This window comes from Bos mutus, chromosome 4 (genome assembly GCF_027580195.1).
Source record: "Bos mutus isolate GX-2022 chromosome 4, NWIPB_WYAK_1.1, whole genome shotgun sequence".
Taxonomy (NCBI): domain Eukaryota; kingdom Metazoa; phylum Chordata; class Mammalia; order Artiodactyla; family Bovidae; genus Bos; species Bos mutus.
In genome coordinates this window covers 58,217,609-58,240,490 of record NC_091620.1, presented here as the reverse complement: position 1 = coordinate 58,240,490, position 22,882 = coordinate 58,217,609, and the positions used below count along the sequence as shown (strand labels likewise).

The window sequence follows — 22,882 nt, the reverse complement described above, 5'->3', positions numbered from 1 at the left end:
CAGCTTGTGCTCCCTCCAGCCCAGCGTTTCTCATAATGTACTCTGCATATAAGTTAAATAAGCAGGGTGACAGTATACAGCCTTAATGTACTCCTTTTCCTCTTTGGAACCAGTCTGTTGTTCCATGTCCAGTTCTTACTGTTGCTTCCTGACCTGCATACAGGTTTCTCAAGAGGCAGGTCAAGTGGTCTGGTATTCCCATTTCTTTCAGAATTTTCCACAGTTTATTGTGATCCACACAGTCAAAGGCTTTGGCATAGTCAATAAAGCAGAAATAGATGTTTTTCTGGAACTCTCTTGCTTTTTCAATAATCCAGTAGATGTTGGCAATTTGATCTCTGGTTCCTCTGCCTTTTCTAAAACCAGCTTGAACATCTGGAAGTTCACGGTTTGCGTATTGCTGAAGCCTGGCTTGGAGAATTTTGAGCATTACTTTACTAGCATGTGAAATGAGTGCAATTGTGTGGTAGTTTGAGCATTCTTTGGCATTGCCTTTCTTTGGGATTGGCATGAAAACTGACCTTTTCCAGTCCTGTGGCCACTGCAGAGTTTTCCAAATTTGCTGGCATATTGAGTGTAGCACTCTCACAACATCATCTTTTAGGATTTGAAATAGCTCAACTGGAATTCCATCACCTCCACTACTTTTGTTCATAGTGATGCTTCCTAAGGCCCACTTGACTTCACATTCCAGGATGTCTGGCTCTAGGTGAGGGAGCACACCATCGTGATTATCTGGGTTGTGAAGATCTTTTTTGTACAGTTCTTATTTTTTGTACAGTTCTTCTGTGTTTTCTTGCCACCTCTGCTTAATATCTTCTGCTTCTGTTAGGTCCATACCATTTCTGTCCTTTATTGAGCCCATCTTTGCATGAAATGTTCCCTTGGTACCTCTAATTTTCTTGAAGAGATCGCTAGTCTTTCCCATTCTATTGTTTTCCTCTATTTCCTTGCATTGATCTCTGAGGAAGGCTTTCTTATCTCTCCTTTCTATTCTTCAGAACTCTGCATTCAGATGCTTATATCTTTCCTTTTCTCCTTTGCTTTTCACTTCTCTTCTTTTCACAGCTATTTGTAAGGCTGCCAAAATGTAAGACAGCCATTTTGCTTTTTTGCATTTCTTTTTTTGGGGATGGTCTTGATTCCTGTCTCCTGTACAATGTCCCGAACCTCCGTCCATAGTTCATCAGGCACTCTATAAGATCTAGTCTCTTAAATCTATTTCTCACTTCCACTATATAATCATAAGGAATTTGATTTAGGTCATACCTGAATGGTCTAGTGGTTTTCCTCACTTTCTTCAATTTAAGTCTGAATTTGGCAATAAGGAGTCTGAGCCACAGTCAGCTCCTGGTCTTGTTTTTGCTGACTGTATAGAGCTTCTCCATCTTTGGCTGCAAAGAATATAATCAATCTGATTTTGGTGTTGATCATCTGGTGATGTCCATGTGTGGAGTCTTCTCTTGTGTTGTTGGAAGAGGGTGTTTGCTATGACCAGTGTGTTCTCTTGGCAGAACTCTATTAGCCTTTTTCCTGCTTCATTCCATACTCCAAGGCCAAATTTGCCTGTTACTCCAGGTGTTTCTTGACTTCCTACTTTTGCATTCCAGTCCCCTATAATGAAAAGGACATCTTTTTTGGGTGTTAGTTCTAGAAGGTCTTGTAGATTTTCATAGCACTGTTCAACTTCAGCTTCTTTAGTTTTACTGGTCAGGGCATATACTTGGATTACTGTGATAGTGAATGGTTTGCCTTGGAAACGAACAGAGATCATTCTATCGTTTTTGAGATTGCATTCAAGTACTGCATTTAGGACTCTTGTGTTGACTATGATGGTTACTCCATTTCTTCTGAGGGATTCCTGCCCACAGTAGTAGATATAATGGCCATCTGAGTTAAATTCACCCATTCCAGTCCATTTTAGTTCGGTGATTCCTAAAATGTCGACATTCACTCTTGCCATCACCTGTTTGACCACTTCCAATTTGCCTTGATTCATGGACCTGACATTACAAGTTCCTATGCAATATTGCTCTTTATAGCATCAGACCTTGCTTCTATCACCAGTCCCATCCACAACTGGGTGTAGATTTTGCTTTGGCTCCATCCCTTCATTCTTTCTGGAGTTATTTCTCCACTGATCTCCAGTAGCAGATTGGGCACCTACTGACCTGAGGAGTTCATCTTTCAGTGTCCTATCTTTTCGCCTTTTCATACTATTCATGGGGTTCTCAAGGCAAGAATACTGAAGTGGTTTGCCATTCCCTTCTCCAGTGGACCACATTCTGTCAGACCTCTCCACCATGACCTGTAGGCCTTGGGTGGCCCCACACAGCATGGCTTAGTTTCATTGAGTTAGACAAGGCTGTGGTCTGTGTGATCAGATTGGGATCATCTTTTAGGATTTGAAATAGCTCAACTGGAATTCCATCTCATCCACTAGCTTTGTTCATAGTGATGCATGCACATATTACGCTCTCAGAAAATGTTTGTGAAATGGTATAGTCTCTACTGAAAGTCCCACGGACAGGAAGGAGATCAAACCAATAGATCTTAAGGGAAATCAACCCTGAATACTCTGTGGAAGGACTGATGCTGAAAGTGACGCGCCAGTATTTTGGTCATCTGATGCAAACAGCCAATTCATTGGAAAGGTCGCTGATGTTGGCAAAGATGGAGAACAGAAGAGACCAGCACAGGATGAGATGGCTGGATAGTATCACTCATGCAGTGGGCATGAACTTGGGCAAACTTCAGGAGATAGTGAGGGACAGAGGCCTGGATGCTACAGTCCATGGGGTTGCAAAGAGTCGGAAACGACTGGGCAACTAAACAACAACATAGTCCCTACATGTCCTAGGCAATAATAGACAAAAAGCAACATTCAGCCCCTATCAACTGCACAATCATAAGTTAAAATTTGTATTTTAGTATTAAGGATATTATGCCAGAGCACTCAACTGATAAATATGGTCGAGCTTCCAGCACCTTCATTATTACCAGCTGCAATCTAAAGTTGTCTTAGCTTTTCTGCACCTGGAAAGGTAACTTAAAAGCCGGAGTAGACCGGCTTTGTAACTCGCAGCTGGGACTAAGTGACACACCAGCTGTCTCTTGTAAATTTACCGCGGAGTTAACAGCTCACAAACGTCTACGAAGACGAGGAGTCAAAATGCGTGTATCCCAGCGGGCGGGGACACGAGCCTCTCCCAAGGTCCAGCCCACAAGACCCCCGAGGCGTGGGCGAGCGCTGTGCACGCGGGGAGTTGTAGTTCCTCCTCTCTTCTGCGAGTCAGGCCACCGTAGCTCGAGCGCCTCCTGTGGCGCGCAGGCTCTGAAAGCTTGGCGCACGCGGACAGCGAGAAGCGTTTCCTAGCAACGGGGGAGCGGCAACGTCACGGCGGCGGGTACTCAGAGCTGCTGCCTACCGTTGGGCGGCCTTGAGTACCTTCCAGCTACCTGCGGGCTGGAAGGAACGCTGTGCGCAGTGCTCTGTCCGCACGTCTTTGCCGGTCCGTTCCCACCTGATCCTACCCCTGGTCGCCGAAAGCAACCTCCTGCCGCGACCCCGGGTCCGAGGCACGGCCGGAGGCTAGAGGCGGCTCGCCAGGTTCCTATCTGGCCCTCGCCCCCAGCGCCCGCGGAGCCCACCGCCCGCGGCCTCAGCGGGACGATGCTGGAGTCTATTAGAGTGACAGGTGAGTGCTGGGAAGCATGGTGGTCCCTGGGCTGGCGGGAGCCGCCAGCGTCGTCCCGGTCGCTTGCGGCGAGTATCGGGTGGGTCCGCCGGGAGGCCGAGGTAACGGTAGGATTGGGGTCCGGTGCCCAACGCGACGCCCAGAACAGTGCGGAGCCCCCAGAAGGTGCTCAGGCAAAAGGTGCGCAGGGAAGAGAAAACGGTACCGTTAGGTTTGGTCAGTTATCAATAAGCACGTGCTGTGGATTGTAATGGTGTAAATTTTACTGGCTTACCGGCCCTACAATCTAAATATTGTTAAATTCTACTTCAAAGCTTATTAATCAGGCATTATAGTGCCCTGAAATTTAGTTTTCTAGAATGTTCAGAAAAATAAGAGCTAAGCAAATGAGCACGTCTCTGTATATATCAGTATTTGTACTGGTTTGTATGTATGCTTTTATTCTTAAGTCAGAACGTTTTTGAGTTGATATCAATAGGTCACTGAATAAATGTATTATACCAAACACAAAAAATGGATGTTTAGACCCCAGGTCAGAAAGTTATTTGCTTTCTGTTATTAAAAAGAATTGTGGATACTATTTTAAAATGATCTTGCATAACATTAGAATAATTTCCTAGGCCATTTTCTGTCATTTGAGTCTGTTTAACATTACTGCAAGACAGAGTTCTTGATAGTCTAATATCATGACCAGAAGCACCTAAGAACAGCAGAGTAAAGGAAATTCTCTAAACTTGAAACTAACATCAGAATAAGGCCAGGTTTTTTTTTTTTTAACTTTAAGGCATTTTAATACCTAGTAGACCATTTTCCTGCAAAATCTTTGTGTAACGAAATCAAGTTTTAATGAAAATATTTATGGTCTTAATTATACTGTATTTCATGTTCCGTGTTATAAAATAGGGAACTGATTTTGTGCAGTCGTGACATTGCTGTGATTTGTCTCACCGTTGTTTATGTTGATGGGAAGCATCAACAATTACAAGATTTAAGATTTCAGAGGCATTAGATTTTTTTTTAAGTGATTTGGTGTAGGTGCTGTTCTTTTCATCTAAAATACAATGAAAATATTGGAGGTTACTTTAAAATATTGTATCTTCTTTTTACCTTGGAGCAGGGTCTCTCAACCTTGGCACTGTTAACATTGAATTAGTGGGTAACTCTTTGTTGTGGGAGGCTGTCCTGGGCATTGTACAATCTTTAGCAGATCCCCAGCCTCTCCCACTAGATGCTGGTAATCCCCTCACCCCCAACCCCCACCCCCCGACTCCACACACACTGATTTGTGACAACCAAAATTATCTCCAGACCTTATCAAATGTCTCCTGGAGGGCAAAATTACCACCGCCCCCGCTCCATTTGAGAACCACTGCCTTGGAAAAAAATATTCTAGTTAGATTTTGTAAAAGGGTTATTATATAACAATTTACAAATGATATCAATCAAAATTATTTTCGCAAAGCACAAAAATAATGGTAGAATATAATTATGATAATACTAGTTTTAGAAAGTGAGTATTCTGACCAGTCAGCTATACAACATGGATCTCCTGTTTTTCTTATCACAGTTGGAAGTTTGAGGAGAAATACTTTATAAAATAGTAGACCTACTACTCTTGTCTGAACCCCCATTCCATAATTTAGTGGCAATACACTCCTCAGTCCAACTCTGCTTGTTGCTATCCCAAGATAACATAATTTGGCAGTGGATTACTATAGTTCAATAAAAATTAAAATAGTCATTTGAGACAATTCAAGCCCCAGATTAGAACAACTGGTCATTTTTCAAATTAGTTTCTCCATTTCTTTTGTAAGTTTCTTGACTAGTTAAAAGGAACTCCCATGTTCTAGAACTCCACGCCTAGCATTTTGCTGACATATCAGAAAACCCACTTTCAATGGCCAGAAACTTTATGAAGAGAGTTTAGCCAAAAGTATACCCTCCTTTCCCCTCACTATCCCTCTCTAACCCCTCACTATTCATTGATATCTTAGAAGCCCATGTTCTTCTGATTAGCATTAAGATTGCTCTTGTTTGTGGTGAGAGTACTGATGGAAAGTACTCTGTTCATTTCTTTTCAGCTTTGAGATAGCTATGAATGTAGAGCACTGAAGCACAGTTACTTGTTTCTGAAATTACTTCCTATATAATATCTCACTTTTGACTTATTAGTCATGATTTAATATCTAAATATGACATCCCAGTGAACTGCCAAATGGAGGAGTAAAATAAGATTTGATTCCAAATACTGGAGTATTTACAGTGTTCCATGGAGTATTTCTATAGAAGCTGAATATAATACTGATACTAATAGTTAACACCCACTTCTTAGTACAGGCTGGCATTGTTCTCAGCACTACACATATATTAACTTTTTTGATCCTCTCACTAATACTGTGAGGAATGTAGTATTTTTATTCCATTTTCCAGATAAGGAAGCTGCAGCATAAAGATGTCAAGTAATTTGATCAAGGTCACACACAGCTGCTAATAAATAGCCAAGATTCAAATCAGAGAAACTCCCTTCCAAAGCCCATTTTCTCAACCACTAGGGAAGTCAAACACTTGTTAAAAGATACGCTGAGTTAAGCCACAAAATTCAACATGAAAATCTCATTTAACATCAGTGCTATGTTAGCTGATAATTTACTCCAGATGTTTTTAAGTTTTATCACAGGCAAGTCTGTAATAATTTTTGCCTGGAAAGATGACATTTTACCTGACTATAAAATTGTTTTTGAAATAGAGAAGATGACATCTAGCTCGTTCAGTGAGTAACAAAATGCTGTCAGAAGCCATATAAGATTATGTTCATTTGTGAATTCCTACTGCCTGTATTTTGTATGTGATGAGAAGTGACTAATTAATCATCTGGAAATGAAGCTCCTTTGTGACAAAAGTGAATGTTTAAAAATACTAGACAGAAGTCCTAAGAGCAGTGTTTGGCCATTTGGAATGGATACACTTAGGCATATAGCTCCTGTTTATTCTACAGCAGTAGGCACCTGCCATTAAAACTTTTCTTCAACATCACTCATTGTTTAATTTTTTTATGCATCCAGGTATGATTTTTTCCCTCAACTTTCAGGCATTTAAACCCTGTGTCCTTTCTCTGCTCTCAAATATTCTCCTTCCTTGGTTATCTCTCAGCAGTGAGTGAACAAAAACAAACATAGGTTTATGCCACAATGGAACTTAAAATTTCAGTGATGGGGAAGGCCATCATATAAGCAAATGTAAGACTGCAATGATGACAAGTGAGTCAAAAGAACATTCCAGGGAAGTTTTCCTGAACAAGTTTGAACTGAAGGATGAATAAGGATTAATCTATCAGAGAGGAGAGCTCTTCATATATAGGGAACGGAAGATGAAGTGTTGTGTCTGGAGAGAGGTGAGTGTGAGAGATTTGCAAAATGAAGGGAGTCTAGGATGGACTGATTAAGGGGCGGCGGGTGTGTGGACATTGTGCGCCCCGAGGCCAGAGAGGCAGAGCAATGATCGTCAGAGCCTTCATGTGCCATGATTAGGAATTTTGTCTTCACCCTACGTGGAATACCTGGGGAAGTTAGTTTTCTTGCATGTTCACTGTTGTTTTAGACAGTTTAATGTGTTTTCTTTTACCACAACCACCATTTCCTGGCATTATAGAATACTCTTCGTGCTTCTAAATGCATATAGAACTCAGCAGTTTCTGGCCAAAAAACAATAGTATCACGTTATAAGAATCGTTGCTACTAATAGAGTGACACTGAAATGCTCTTAACTGGGAATCTGACATTTTTAAGAATCCTTAAATACAGTTGAGTTTCTCAATTCTTAAATGATACTACCTTTTCATCTCTTTCTTCTTACAGTTGAGAAACTATATTGGACAATGTTGAATTCAGATTGTAATTAAAAGATTACCTATTATAATGCAGACAAATTGGGCAATAAATGTTTTCAAAGATACCAATTTTTAACATACCATGTAAAAAATTATGGTCTTAACTTACATTCAGTAAAGTTCACAAGTCTTAAAGGGGCAGCCTGATGAATCTGTACATATGTAACCACTGTCCAGAATAAAATACAGGGCATTTTTAGCCCCTAAAACTTTATTACCACCTCCCAAATTATAACCCCTCCCCCAAAGGTAATCACTCTTCTGTCTTCTAATACCATAAATTAGTTTTGTCTGTTTTTGAACCACATATAAATGAAATTATACAGTATAAACTCTCATGATCTGGCTGTTTGCTCAGTATTGTCTAGAGTCATCCGTACTATTGTAACCTAATTGTTTTTTTTTTCCATTGCAATGTATTTTATTATATAAATATATCACAATTTATTCATCCTTTCTACTATTGACAAATACCATTTAAATAATGATAAACAACCTGGTGAAATTAAAGTGTTTATCTTGTTTGGGGATTATTTTGTTTTGCCTTCTGTTTGTAATTAAACAGCCTATTGTTTTGTGGTATAAAATTATCCCAGCTTCTCAGGTTTCATAAGTATTAGTGAAATATATGAGATTGCCATTTTATGGGTCAAAATTGGTTGAATGGTATTTTCCACCAGGCTGTGATGCTGATGATCTGATCTTTCCTTTAGCCAGAGACCTTATAATTACTGTGAAAGCTCACCTATTCAGTTGTGAAACACTTTTAAGAGTTTAGTAAACAGTGTTCCCTCCCTCTCCTGTTTCTTTAGATGAGGAACAGGAGGCACCCATGGGTTTAGTAATTAGGCTACTATTACAGAGAGGTTATTGAAAGAGTTGGGAATGGAAGCCAGGAATCTTGGTATTCTTTTCACCTGTTCTAGATACAAATTCAGCTTTCATTGTGTTGGTAATTTCAGTATATATGTGACTATACTGACCACCAACTTTAATGTAATATTATTTTGCAATTTTCCCTCAATATGGGTAATCAGTTTGGGGTGAATGGCTTCTTTGATCAACACGTTTTCATTTCCTCCAAGGCTATAGTGAAGCAGATTGCTGGTGGCTAAAATGTTACTTTAAACAGTGACTTAATATGAGAGTATGCGTTTTACTACTTTTAGAACAGGAAGTGAGTTACACTTTCCCCCAAAGAAGCCTGCTTATGCTTTAAGAAGTCTCAATTTTTTGGTAAAAATTGAGTTAGGCGAATATGGTGTCTTCATTGAAATCTTTTTGTTCTTAAGCCTGTTTTAAAAGTCATATTTTCTTAAAGTAAGCAATAGTATTTAAAATTACAAAAACAGTCTTTTAGGTTCTCCACTGCTTAATACAACAAAATAAGATTTGTTTGAGCATTCCTTGGACAGCAAGATCAAACCAGTCAATTGTAAAGGGAATGAACCCTAAACATTCATTGGAAGGATTGATGCTGAAGCTCAAGTACTTTGGCCATCTGATGCAAAGAACTGACTCACTGGAAAAGACCCTGATGCTAGGAAAAACTGAGGGCAGGAGGAAAAGGGGGCAATAGAGGATGAGATGGTTGGATGGCATCATTGACTCAATGGACATGAGTTTGAGCAAACTCCTAGAGATAGTGAAGGATGAGGAAGCCTGGTGTGTTGCAGTCCGTGAGGTCACAAAGGATTGGACACAACTGAGTGACTGAACAGTAACAACAAAATAAGATTAGTATGACTCTTGAGAAATTTATATCAATCTTGTAAGAATTGTTTGAAGGCCCACCTGCCCTGCTTTTATGAACTTCATGGGATATCAGCATTTGGCAGGATTCACATTTATTTGAAACAGATACACCATTGGTACTCCCAGCCTACTTAATAGCAGGTGGAGCTTAAAAAGGACTAATGCTAAATCTCTCAGTTAGATAATTCACAAGTGAACTGAAACTCCTGGGAGGGAGTGTTTTAGCAGATAGTTTAGAATTGAACTATCCTGAAGTTTATAGCCTGTTTGCAATGGGACAAAATTATGAATTTTGGTCACTGATGCTTTATGACAAAACAACAGAAAACTCTAGGTTTTAGGAACCAAATAAAGCACTTTTACATTGAATACTCATTTTAAAAAAACCTGTAATAAACCAACGAAATTAGGAATTGTTCAGAGCAGTTTATTCACTGATTTTAATTTGAGGTAACTCCCTTCCTTTTTATTATGAAGAGCAAATGAAAAAAAACCTGATTACCTCGCTTTACCTTCCTGGCTGTGCCTAGCCCTTACCTGACTTTTCTAGGTTTATGACACCCTTGTTCTTATCTCAGTTCTCTTTTTTCCCTTTCAGTGTCCATTTCAGTCTTTCTTTGATTATCACCTCTTGTCTTCTAAATTTGTGGTGTCTTATTAGGGAAACCGACACTGTTCATGGGCATTTGGACTGCAGCTTGTGTTCCTTAGCCCATGTTTGCCCAGCCTACCTAGTTTTGACTATCAGTTGGCAACACTTAAGTATTTAAACCTGTGGGAATCTGGGACCTACCAGCCGTTGATGAAAGTTTTATTTGTTCTGTTTACTTGGCGTTGGTTTTTTACGTTACTGAACAGCCACTTTGTGTAGTCAGCCTTCAGCATGTCCCTATGCAATCTAGTTCCTACTTCTCAGCTTGTCCACGTGGTAGACAGTTTATTTAGCTCCTACTAGAAGCAACTTAGCAGCAGCAGCAGCAGTTTAGAGACATGGGTTCGATCCCTGGGTTGGGAAGATCCCCTGGAGGAGGTCATAGCAATCCACTCCAGTATTCTTGCCTAGTGAATCCCATGGACAGAGGAGCCTGGATGGCTATAGTCCAAGGGGTCACAGAGTTGGACACCATTGAAGTGACTACACACACACTCACAATTTATACTTTCATGTTATCTTTAGACAGTAGAATTCAGATTTCATATGTTGGCCTAGAAAATGTTAACTAGAAGGACTTCTGAGTACCTTTTGTATTTGGATTGTTTATTGTCCACTTTTAACATCATACTGTTTCTTTACCTTAAATCCTATGATTTCTGGGTTTAAAACTTAGCATTTAGTGCACAATTTCTCTACCTTAGCACTATTTTAGGATGAATGCTTTTGTTGAAGGAGGCTGTCATATGCACTGAAGGATGTTTAGTCTCATCCCTGGCCTCTAACTACAAGATTCTAGCAGCATCACTCCCTGGTTGTGATAGCCAAGTGCCCTAGAGGGCACAGTTGCTCTCAGCTGAGAACCTCTGGTTCAAGGTCTTGCAGGTTATTTTTCCACTACTGCAATGATCTCCTCAGATATATGGAATGGTTCCAAAACTACAAATACATGTTTATCTACAGTGGTTAGAGAGTAGCAACTTAAGGATCATACCATTCATTAATTTATTCAGTGTACATTTATTGAATGTCTACCAGATACCTTGCTAGATGTTGGAAAGAGATGAATAAAACATGGTCGTGTACCTATCTTGGTACATTAGTGATTCCGATTACTATGTCTTAATAGGGTGCCGTGTCTTGTACAGAGGAAGAAAGGTGTAGTGCTGTGCGTGTAGCAGATTTAATACCGAATGTCTGTTGATAATTGAATGACTGTCCTTATATAATAGAATGAGCATGGACTCTGTAATCAGACACATTCAGATCATAGCTTGTTCTTCACTACTTTGTCATATAACCTTGAGCAAATTATTTAAAATTTCTGAAGGTTAAATGATAAAACACTACAGTCTTTGGTGAAATCCCAAACTCACATAAATGTGTCAACAAATAGTGGCTGCTATTATTATTTATTCAGTTCAGTTGCTTAGTTATGTCCGACTCTTTGCGACCCTGTGGACTGCAGCACACCAGGCTTCCCTGTCCACCAATTCCCGAAGCTTGCTCGAACTCACATCCATCAAGTCAGTGATGCCATCCAACCATCTCATCCTCTCTCATCCCCTTCTCTTCCTGCCTTCAATCTTTCCCAGCATCAGGGTCTTTTCCAATGAGTCACTTCTTCACATCAGGTGGCCAAAGTATTGGAACTTCAGCTTCAACATCAGTCCTTCCAATGAATATTCAGGACTGACTTCCTTTAGAATTGAATGGTTTGATCTCCTTGTAGTCCAAGGGACTCTCAAGAGTCTTCTCCAACACCACAGTTCAGAAGCATCAGTTCTTCAGTGCTCAGCTTTCTTTATGAGAGAAAAGCTCTCACATCCATACATGACTACTGGAAAAACCATAGCTTTGACTAGATGGACCTCTGTCAGAAAAGTAATGTTTGCTTTTTAATATGCTGTCTAGGTTGCTCATAGCTTTTCTCCCAAGGAGCAAGTGTCTTTTAATTTCATGGCTGCAGTTACCACCTGCAGTGATTTTGGAGCCCAGGAAATAGTCACTATTTCCATTGTTTCCCCATATATTTGCTATGAAGTGATGGGACCAAATGTCATGATCTTAGTTTTTTGAATGTTGAGTTTTAAGCCAGCTTTTTTACTCTCCTCTTTCTTTCACTTTCATCAAGAGGCTTTTTAGTTCCTCTTCACTTTCTGCCATAAGGGTGGTGTCATCTGCATATCTGAGGTTATTGATGTTTCTCCCAGCAGTCTTGATTCCAACTTGTGCTTCAGCCAGCCCGGCATTTTGCATGATATACTCTGCATAGAAGTTAAATAAGCAGGGTGATGATATACAGCCTTGATGTACTTCTTTCCCAGTTTGGAACCAGTCTGTTGTTCCATATCTGGTTCTAACTGTTGCTTCCTGACCTGCATACAGATTTCTCAGGGGGCAGGTAAGGTGGTTTGGTATTCCCATCTCTTTCAGAATTTTCCACAGGATCATGTGATCCACACGATCAAAGGCTTTGGTGTAGTCAATAAAGTAGAAGTAGATGTTTTTCTGGAACTCTCTTGCTTTTTCCATGATCCATAGGATGTTGGCAATTTGATCTCTGGTTCCTCTCCCTTTTCTAAATTATTTATTACTATTTATTATAGAAAGGATCCCTGAATGTCTAATCTTGAATGAATGAGTGACAGATCTATGTAGATAAAGTTTTTTAAAAAATTGAATTAATGGGTTGTCTTTCTTGGCAAGGAAAGCAGCTGTCCAAGTCAGCTAGCATTGAAATTGCCTCCATAGTAGGAGCCAGAGGTTGAGGACTAGAGGTGTAAGGATCCACGAGACTTGCAAAAGAGAGCTGTTTGAGAGAATCATGTATCACATTAGCAGAAAGGATTTAGAAAAGGTTTTATAGGCAGACGTGGTCTGATAGGAATTCAAATAAGAGAATTTAAGACAAACTGGAACACTTGGTCAGTTAATTGAATGTGAAAGCTCTTAAAGCGTTCAGCTGAATTCTCCTCAAGTGTTTCTCTTCACATTGCTCTCTTCCTTCTCTGAATTCTACATTATTATCTGTACCTTTTGTTTTTCATATTTAAGCTTATACTACCTCATGCTGCTGCTGCTGCTGCTAGTCGCTTCAGTCCTGTCCGACTCCTAGCGACCCCATGGACTGCAGCCTTCCAGGCTCCTCCATCCATGGGATTTTCCAGGCAAGAGTACTGGAGTGGGGTGCCATTGCCTTCTCCGAACTACCTCATATTAGTACTCAAATCTTCATAGAACTGCCTTACCTTCAGAGCCATATTGGAGGCTATGCGAAGACAAGAACGATGTAATTATACAGATGTTTTTCAGATTCATGTACCTTTTAGCAATACTCCTGTATTTGTGGAATGAAAGAGTGCACTCTGCTCTCCTCTTTCACCTTCATCAAGAGGCTCTTTAATTCCTCTTTGCTTTCTGCTATTAAGGTGGTGTCATCTGCATATCTGAGGTTGTTGATATTTCTCCCTGCAGTCTGTATTCCAGCTTGTGATTCATCCAGCCCACCATTTTGCGTGATATACTCCGCATACAAGTTAAATAAGCAGGGAGACAATACATAGCCTTATTGTACTCCTTTCCCATATTGAAACCAGTCAGTTGTTCCATGTAAGATTCTAACAGTTGCTTCTTGACCCACGTATAAGTTTCTCAGGAAATAGCTAAGGTGGTCTGGTATTCCAGTCTCTAAGAATTTTCCAGTTTGTTGTGATCTACGCAGTCAAAAGTTTTAGTGTAGTCAATGAAGGAGATGTTTTTCTGAAATTCCCTTGCTTTCTCCATGATCCAACGAGTGTTGGCAATTTGATCTCTCATTCCTCTGCCTCTTTGAAACCCAGCATGTACATCTGGAAGCTTTTGGTATAAGTGCTGCTTAAGGCTTCCCTAGTGGCTCAGTTCTTTGGAAGGAACGATCCTAAAGCTGAAACTCCAGTACTTTGGCCACCTCATGCGAAGAGTTGACTCACTGGAAAAGACCCTGATGCTGGGAGGGATTGGGGGCAGGAGGAGAAGGGGATGACAGAGGATGAGATGGCTGGATGGCATCACCGACTCGATGGACTGAGTTTGAGTGAACTCCAGGAGTTGGTGATGGACAGAGAGGCCTGGCGTGCTGCAATTCATGGGGTTGCAAAGAGTCAGACACGACTGAGCGACTGAACTGAACTGAACTGAGTGGCTCAGTTGGTAAAGAATCCTCCTGCAATGTGGGAGACCTGGGTTCGATCCCTGGGTTGGGAAGATCCCCTGTAGAAGGGCATGGCAACCCACTCCAGTATTCTTGCCTGGAGAATCCCCATGGACAGAGGTGCCTGGTGGGCTGCAGTCTATGGGGGTCAGAAAGAGTCAGATATGATTGAGTGACTAAGCACACAACACAAGCCTAGCTTGAAGGATTTTGAGCATAACCTTACTAGCATGTGAAATGAGTGCAATTGTATGGTAGTTTGAACATTCTTTGGCATTGCCCTTTTTTGGGATTGGAATGAAAACTGACCTTTTCCAGTCCTGTGGCCACTGCTCAGTTTTTTGAATTTGCTGACATATTGTATACAACACTTTAATAGCATCATCTTTTAGGGTTTTAAATAACTCAGCTGAAATTCCATCATCTTTGTTAGCAGTAACGCTTCCTAAGGCCCACTTGACTTCATACTCTAGGATGTCTGGCTCTAGGTGAGTGACCATAACATTGTGGTTATCTGGGTCATTAAAACCCTATCGTTCTTCTGTGTATTCTGGCCGCCTCTTCTTAATCTTTTCTGATAGGGGCTTACTGTTTATGTTCTTTATCATGCCTATCCTTGATTGCTTGTACTCAATATGCCAGCAAATTTGGAAAACTCGGCAGTGGCCACAGGACTGGAAAAGGTCAGTTTTTATTCCAATCCCAAAGAAAGGCAATGCCAAAGAATACTCAAATTACTGCACAATTGCATTCATCTCACACGCTAGTAAAGTAATGCTCAAAATTCTCCAAGCCAGGCTTCAGCAATACACAAACTGTGAACTTCCAGAAGTTCAAGCTGGTTTTAGAAAAGGCAGAGGAACCAGAGATCAAATTGCCAACATCTGCTGGATCATCGAAAAGGCAAGAGTTCCAGAAAAACATCTATTTCTGCTTTATTGACTATGCCAAAGCCTTTGACTGTGTGGATCACAATAAACTGTGGAAAATTCTGAAAGAGATGGGAAGACCAGACCACCTGACCTGCCTCTTGAGAAATTTGTATGCAGGTCAGGAAGCAACAGTTAGAACTGGACATGGAACAACAGACTGGTTCCAAATAGGAAAAGGAGTATGTCAAGGCTGTATATTGTCACCCTGCTTATTTAACTTCTATGCAGAGTACATCATGAAAAATGCTGGGCTGGAAGAAGCACAAGCTGGAATCAAGATTGCCTGGAGAAATATCAATAACCTCAGATATGAGGTTATGGCAGAAAGTGAAGAGGAACTAAAAAAGCCTCTTGATGAAGGTGAAAGAGGAGAGTGAAAAAGTTGGATTAAAACTCAACATTCAGAAAACAAAGATCATGGCATCTGGTCCCATCACTTCATGGGAAATAGATGGGGAAACAGTGGAAACAGTGTCAGACTTTATTTTGGGGGGCTCCACTATCACTGCAGATGGTGACTGCAGCCATGAAATTAAAAGACACTTATTCCTTGGAAGGAAAGTTATGACCAACCTAGATAGCATATTCAAAAGCAGAGACATTACTTTGTCAACAAACGTCCGTCTAGTCAAGGCAACAGTTTTTCCAGTGGTCATGTATGGATGAGAGAGTTGGACTGTGAAGAAAGCTGAGTGCCGAAGAATTGATGCTTTTGAACTGTGGTGTTGGAGAAGACTCTTGAGAGTCCCTTGGACTACAAGGAGATCCAACCAGTCCATTCTGAAGGAGATCAGCCCTGGGATTTCTTTGGAAGGAATGATGCTAAAGCTGAAACTCCAGTACTTTGGCCACCTCATGCGAAGAGTTGACTCCTTGGAAAAGACACTGATGCTGGGAGGGATTGCGGGCAGGAGGAGAAGGGGACGACAGAGGATGAGATGGCTGGATGGCATCACTGACTCGATGGACGTGAGTCTGAATGAACTCCAGGAGTTGGTGATGGACAGGAAGGCCTGGTGTGCTGCGATTCATGGAGTCGTAAAGAGTCGGACACGACTGAGCGACTGAACTGAACTGATCCTTGATTGAAATGTTCCCTTGATATCTCCAATTTTCTTGAGATTTCTAGTCTTTCCCATTCTATTGTTTTCTTTCTTTCTTTGCATTTTTCATTTAAGAAGTCCTTCTTATCACTCCTTGCTATTCTCTGGAACTCTGCATTGAGTTGGATATATCTTTTCCTTTCTCCCTTGCCTTTCATGTCTCTTCTTTCCTCAGCCTCCTCAGACAATCACCTTGCCTTCTTTCATTACTTTGTCTTCAGGATGGTTTTGGTCACCACCTTCTGTACAATGTTATGAACCTCCGTCCATAGTTCTTCAGGTACTCTGTCCACCACATCTAATCCCTTGAATCTATTTGTCACATCCATTGCATAATCATAAGGGATTTGATTAGGTCATACCTGAATGGCCTAGTGGGTTTCCCTACTTTCTTCAATATAAGCCTGAATTTTGCAATAAGGAGCTCATGATCTGAGCCACAGTCAGCTTCCGGTCTTGTTTTTGCTGACTGTGTAGAGCATCTCCATCTTTGGCTGCAAAGAATATAATCAATCTGATTTCAGTATTTCCCATTTGGTGATTTCGATGTGCAGAGTTATCTCTTGGGTTGTTCTCTTGACAGAACTGTTAGCCTTTGCCCTGCTTCATTTTGTACTCCCAAGTCCAATAACTTGCCTGTTATTCCAGGTATCTTTTGACTTCCTACTTTTGCATTCCAGTCCCCTGTGGTGAAAATGATACCGTTTTTGGTGTTAACTCTATAAGGTGTTGTAGGTCTTTATAGAAGTAGTCAACTTCAGCTTCTTCGGCATTAGTGGTTGGGGCATAGACTTGGATTACTGTGATGTTGAATGGTTTGCCCAGGAAATGAACTGAGATCATGCTGTCATTTTTGAGATTGCACCCAAGTACTGCATTTTGGACTCTTATTGACTTTGCGGGCTACTCCATTTCTTCTAAGGGATTCTTGCCCACAGTAGTAAATATAATAGTCACCTGAATTAAATTCTCCCGTCATCCATTTTAGTTCATTGACTCCTAAGATGCCAGTGTTCAGTCTTGCCATCTCCTGCTTGATCACGTCCAATTTACCTTAATTCATGGACCTTACATTTCATGTTCCTATGCAGTATTATTTATAGTATTGGACATTATTTTCACCACCAGACACAACCACAGCTGAGTATTGTTCCTGTTTTGGCCCAGCCACTACATTCTTACTGGCTTTTTTTTTGCCCTCAGCTCTTCCCTAGTAGCATATTGAACACCTTCCAACCTGGGGTGCTCATCTTCCAGTTTTGTATCTTTTTGCCTTTTCATACTGTCCATGAAGTTCTCCAGGCAGAAATACTGGAGTGGGTTGCCATTTTCTCCTCCAGTGGACCACATTTCGTCAGAACTCTTCACTACGACTTGTCTGTTTTGGGTGGCCCTGCATAGCATGGCTCATAGCTTCAGTGAGCTGTGCAAGCCCTTTTGCCACAGCAAGGCTGTGATCCATGGAGGAGAAAGGCAAAACTGACCTCTCCGTGTATGAGATATCGTACATAGTGGGCTTCCCTGGTGGCGCTAGTGATAAAGAATCCTCTGCCAATACAGGGTAGACGTAAGAGACACAGGTTCAATCCCTGGGTCAGGAAGGTCCCCTGAAGGAGGGCACAGCAACCTACTCCAGTATTCTTGCCTGGAAAATCCCATGGATAGAGGAGCCTGGCAGGCTGCAGTCCATGTGGTTGCACAGAGTTGGACATGACTGAAGCGACTTACCTTGCATGCACATCCTATGTAGTAATTATGTTTTTAAAAGACTTGGCAAGAAAAAATTTGATTTTGTTTAATGTTAACCTGTGTTGTATAGTTGCTAAGTCATGTCCATCTCTTTGCAACTCCATGGACTGCAGCCTGCCAGGCTCCTCTGTCCATGGGATTTCCCAGCAAGAATACTGGAGTGGATTGCCATTTCCTTCTTCGAGGGGATCTTCCAGATGCAGGGATCGAACCCACGCCTCCTGCATTGCAGATGGATTCTTTACTGCTGAGCCACCAGGGAAGTCGTACCTTAACCTATATTTAGAAATTAAGAAAAGAAACTAATTAATATTCAGTGATATTACTAAAACATGCTTGAATGTATACTTATTTAATTTAAAATGTTTTTGATATAGATAAGAGAGTATTGTCCTTCTTTTACTGTGGCTATCTTTATATATCGTGTCAGATTTCAAGATTCTATTGGCTTTGAAAGTGTCTTGGATTTTACTTTGATATTGATAATACCATTAAAGTATATCCTTTCTATGAAATCTACATGCTTTGGTAGAATTGAGTATTCAGATTATTTGTATATTATTATCTCATATCTATAATAAACTTTGATCATCTAAATGGTTTGACGCTAAGGATTTTTACAGCTAATTTGTTGTATATACATTCTTATAAAAGTGACCATGTCTAGCCTGACCAAAATTTAATAATATATTATTTTAATATTTAAAATGTGTTTTCCAAAGATTGTTGCAAAATTATAAAAGTTTAAAGACCCTTCAGAATGCTTTTTATATAATAAGCAATTTGCTTCATCTGGCATCTTTGTTATTTCTTTTGATTTTATTAACACAGAAAAGCTTCACTGGCCTGAGCAAGAGCTTGCTAAGAAGTCCATTCTAAATGCAGAAGCGTCCTTGATCATTGACAGCAAAAGAAGCATTTCACATTTATCTCCTGCCATACTGAAGGACATTTTCACAACTGGAACCAGTAGTTACAATGTCTTACTACAGAGCAAAGAGGAGAAAAAGCATCATTCACAAAAACAGCCTTCCTCCACCGGCTCCAAAAGATGTAGAAAACCCAGCAAATCTCCTAGCTCTTCGCGTAGTAAAGATCTTCGCAAGATGAAAGCCCCAGTGCCTGTGATGAGCAGTAGTACTTGGTACTGCCTAGAAAGGCAGCCTGCTGTGTTTGTCACTGGGTCAGTGTCAAGTCCTGTAAAGTTTACGCATGGTATCTCTGTTACAGGAAACCCCATAGTACTGCCACCTAAACCCAAAAATGAAAGAAAAGTGAAGCGACACCTTTTCTCCACACTGCCAAAGCCAAAGCCACAGCCACAGCCTCTGCTGTCGAGAAGTTTTGAAAAAGGAGATGATTTTTCTGGAAAGAAATTTTGTATACTGACTGCTATAAAGCCCACCAACTTGGAGAAAGAAAAACTGAGGTTCTTCAAGTCCGACTACACCTACAATCCTCAGTTTGAGTATGCTAATCCCTCTCTGCCAAGCGTATTGGCCAAGCACAGCAATGCATCTGATCGATTTCTTAAGCAGGTAAAATGCTGCTTCCGTCATGTGATTTCACTTTATGTAGTGAAAACAATTATTTGCCGTCATTTAAAAAGCCAAAAAAGTTCTAAAATACTCCAATTATTTATAGTTATCTCCCATCTAGGATACATAAATATGTGACAAGAAATCTCTAGGTGAGTGTCAACCCATATTTAAATTACTTCGCTCTAATCAAAATTTATAAAGAATCTACTATGTAAACATTGTGTCAGGAAGCAACTATATTAGGAAAAAGCTTCAGATTCTGACTCTAAGGTTTCATTTGGGATTTACAGACTTGTGGCCCTTTCATAAATCCACATACAAGTGTTTGTGTTTTCTTTTTGATTTTGAATGCGTTAGATGGAGCATGCATATTTCTGGTTCTCCCTGTTGTATTACATTCACAGCTTGCTTAGGCCCCAAATGGCATTTTGGGGACTGAGGCTTGAAACTTGCCAAAGTACTTTTTAATGCTTTACTGAAATTTTTAACAATCATCAAATAACTATTTCAGTATTCACTTAAAAAAGAAAATGATGGAATTTTTAAAACTACCTTCAGGGTTCACAAATCATGATGCAGATGATAATAAAAGCATCTCTTTCCAATTGCTCAATTTAGATATTTAGCACATAGTTTTGTGTGTTAAGGTCTTATGAACTTCAAAATCTGCTTAAGTTTTTGAGGAGAAATTGGCTGATATTTACCTTCAGGGCATAGAGCTAAGATCTTAAAAGCAGACTACATTTGGTTAAATTAACTTTGTATAGGGTTTTTATAATGCATTAGGTTCAACTTGGCTTCATTACTGGTTGAAAATCTGTAGGCTCCATGAAGCCGCGTGATTCCATTTATCTTTAGCGGATGCCCTGTTTTAGCATTTTGCTGCAGTGCAAGTTCTTTGGACTTGTGGCCAGCAAATTTTTTTATTGTTTGTTATAGATTATATGAAATCTGACCAGTCTTTTAAAGCTTTTTCTTTTAGTTGCTCAGGAAAATGCACCGCCCCCCTGCCTTTTTAATTGGAGTATAGTTGATTTACAGTATTGTTTCAGGTGTACAGAAAAGTACATCTGTTATACATGAATCCACTCTCTTCTAGATTCTTTTCCCATATAGGTTATTATAGAGTACTGAGCAGAGATCCCTGTGCTATGCAGTAGGTCTTTATTAGTTATCTGTTTTATATACAGTGGTGTGTATTACATTCCCTTAAAATTGACAGTAATATAAAAATGCTATTTGTGGTTTTTCCCCCTTAATGCTAAAAGAGATGGCTGAGATTTCTTTATCAGTATTCTTTAATTTGGAGTCTTACTGCAAGCCCTACCAGTTGGTAAAGGGATTTCCCACCATTAGGTCAAAATGAATGCTCTTTCATGCCCTTGGATGGGAGTTAGGAAGCATCAGCAGCTCCAAAGATTGAGAATTGACAGTGGTTGGTTTCTGGCCCTACAATCTTTATTTTAGCCCAATTTCAACTTTTTATGCTTGGGTCATTTGAGACTTCTAAATAGGACCAGTAATCCTAGCTGGCTGGTATTAAATACTTCAGATGCCACCGTTTGGGAGAATGATCACAACAAAAGCCAAATGTACTTCAAACCACTTTAATCAAATAAAGGAGATTCATCAGAACAGGGCCTCCATAAAATATGCTTAAGTTCCTACTTAGCATCTGAATGAATTCTGACTTGATATATCCTTCCCCTTCCCAGCTGTGAAGTTAAAGCATCAGCTTCAGGGCTAGTTTCAGGACTTAGAATTGTGCTCCTCAGAGGGGTCAGGATGGCCAACTAGCCCACTGGTCTCTGGCCTCCACCCTTGAGGCCTTGCCAACCCATAGCTGGTAGTCTTGTAAGTATCATGATCTGGATCTTTCCAAGGCAGGCAATCTGTATTGTTGTTGGACAGTGACTGTGGTCCTTTTTAGTGCACAGATTGGCAGAGCAATAGTAAATGCAGGCCAGATACGTCTACCATAGTGGAACCAAGGTCGTGCCCAGATTCGATTCGTTCCTAATTGGTTGCGCTGTCAATGTCAAGGAGTTCCAGGACTCAAGTTTTTTTCTAGTCTAGGCAGTAGGTTCCTCAGGAGGTCCTCAGGCCCTTTAGGTAGTTCAGAGCATCTAGCATGGGCTGCAGGACTTGAAAATAACTCCACGTGGAGCCTGCTGAACCCTGCTTAGCCTCTTGCTGGCAGCCATTGTGAGTCTTAGCTCCTCTCAGCTCCTCAACCCTTGGGGGTCAGAAGCTGAGAATGTCTGTTTTCTGAGGTTGTGGACCTTTGCAGGAAAGAGCGCAGTACTTCCTGGTGCTGAAGAAGGGATCTGGGATGAGGAAATGCTGAAAACTATGCAGGGTCAGGTGTCTCCTCATCAGTGAATCAGAAGTAAAGCCTTAGTGGCACATTTGAGCAGTGACCTGGCAGCCAGTACATTCTACCTTACTTCTTTGTGGCTGACTATCCTGGAAAACCTAGGTATCAAATCCATAATGGCTTCAGAGCCAGCGTGTTGTTGAACAAGATGGGAAGGGTCTTCAGGGCAGTGATAGGAATCCTTGGCAGTATTTCCAGCAGTCAAATGAAAATTATATGTTTTTATGAAAGCCAGTGGGTAGCGTAAGTCACTGATTTTCCACTCTAACTGGAATCATATCTCATTGTAGATCATGGCTAGTATCCTGCTAGCTGGAAGCCCTGATTGGTCGAGTGATAGTTAATAACATAGGCAAAATAAGTTAACTTTTGTTTGGCTTGTAAATTAAAGTTTGAATTATGTTCTTGTTAGTAAAGCTGGAGCAGTGGGGATCATCAGTGATTGGAAAAAGTGGGGAGAAGGAAGGCTTTGGGGTGTTGGGGAAAGACCCTGGGCTGAGGCTACCCCGCTGGCTGTCAAGGAAGGAATGGTAAAGATATGTACGAGGAGTTAAGAGAACAGGCCTGAGACTACCATCCTTAGAAAGCCTTGGTTGCAAGATTAATTGGAGCCTAGTGTCTGGGAACTTGACTGTTGAACAGTTTCCTATACTGAAATAAACTTTCCCTAAGTGATAAGAGGAGCTTGCCATGCCTCATTGTACAAACAGTATGTTTTATGGAATACCTCTTTTCCTTTCAGGAGCCTGGAATTTTAGATTTGCTAGGCATAGGGGTACTTATGTGACTAGCCTATGATAAAAAATCTTGGGCATTGAGTGTGTGATCAGTTTCATCAGTAGACCAATCTTTACATGTTCTTTACAACTCAGTTGCTGGAGAAGTTAATTGCATCCTATGACTTCATTATGAAAGGATTCTTTTGAGGCTACTTCTGGTTTCCTACAGACTTTACGGGATATAAGAAATGGGGTTAGGATATAAGAAATGGGCTTGG

The 22,882-nt window shown here is 40.7% G+C and overlaps 1 protein-coding gene across 1 annotated transcript in view; it reads left to right on the top strand.

Moving 5' to 3' along the window:
• The first annotated feature begins 3,382 nt into the window (after positions 1-3,382).
• The window catches only part of MATCAP2 (microtubule associated tyrosine carboxypeptidase 2), a 57,162-nt gene continuing 37,662 nt past the window's right edge, over positions 3,383-22,882 (top strand). Inside the window, exons 1-2 of the mRNA XM_005889102.3 lie at positions 3,383-3,698; positions 18,799-19,505. Of these exons, the coding sequence (XP_005889164.3) occupies positions 3,674-3,698; positions 18,799-19,505 (732 nt within the window). The 5' untranslated portion in view covers positions 3,383-3,673. The remainder of the gene's footprint in view (positions 3,699-18,798; positions 19,506-22,882) is intronic.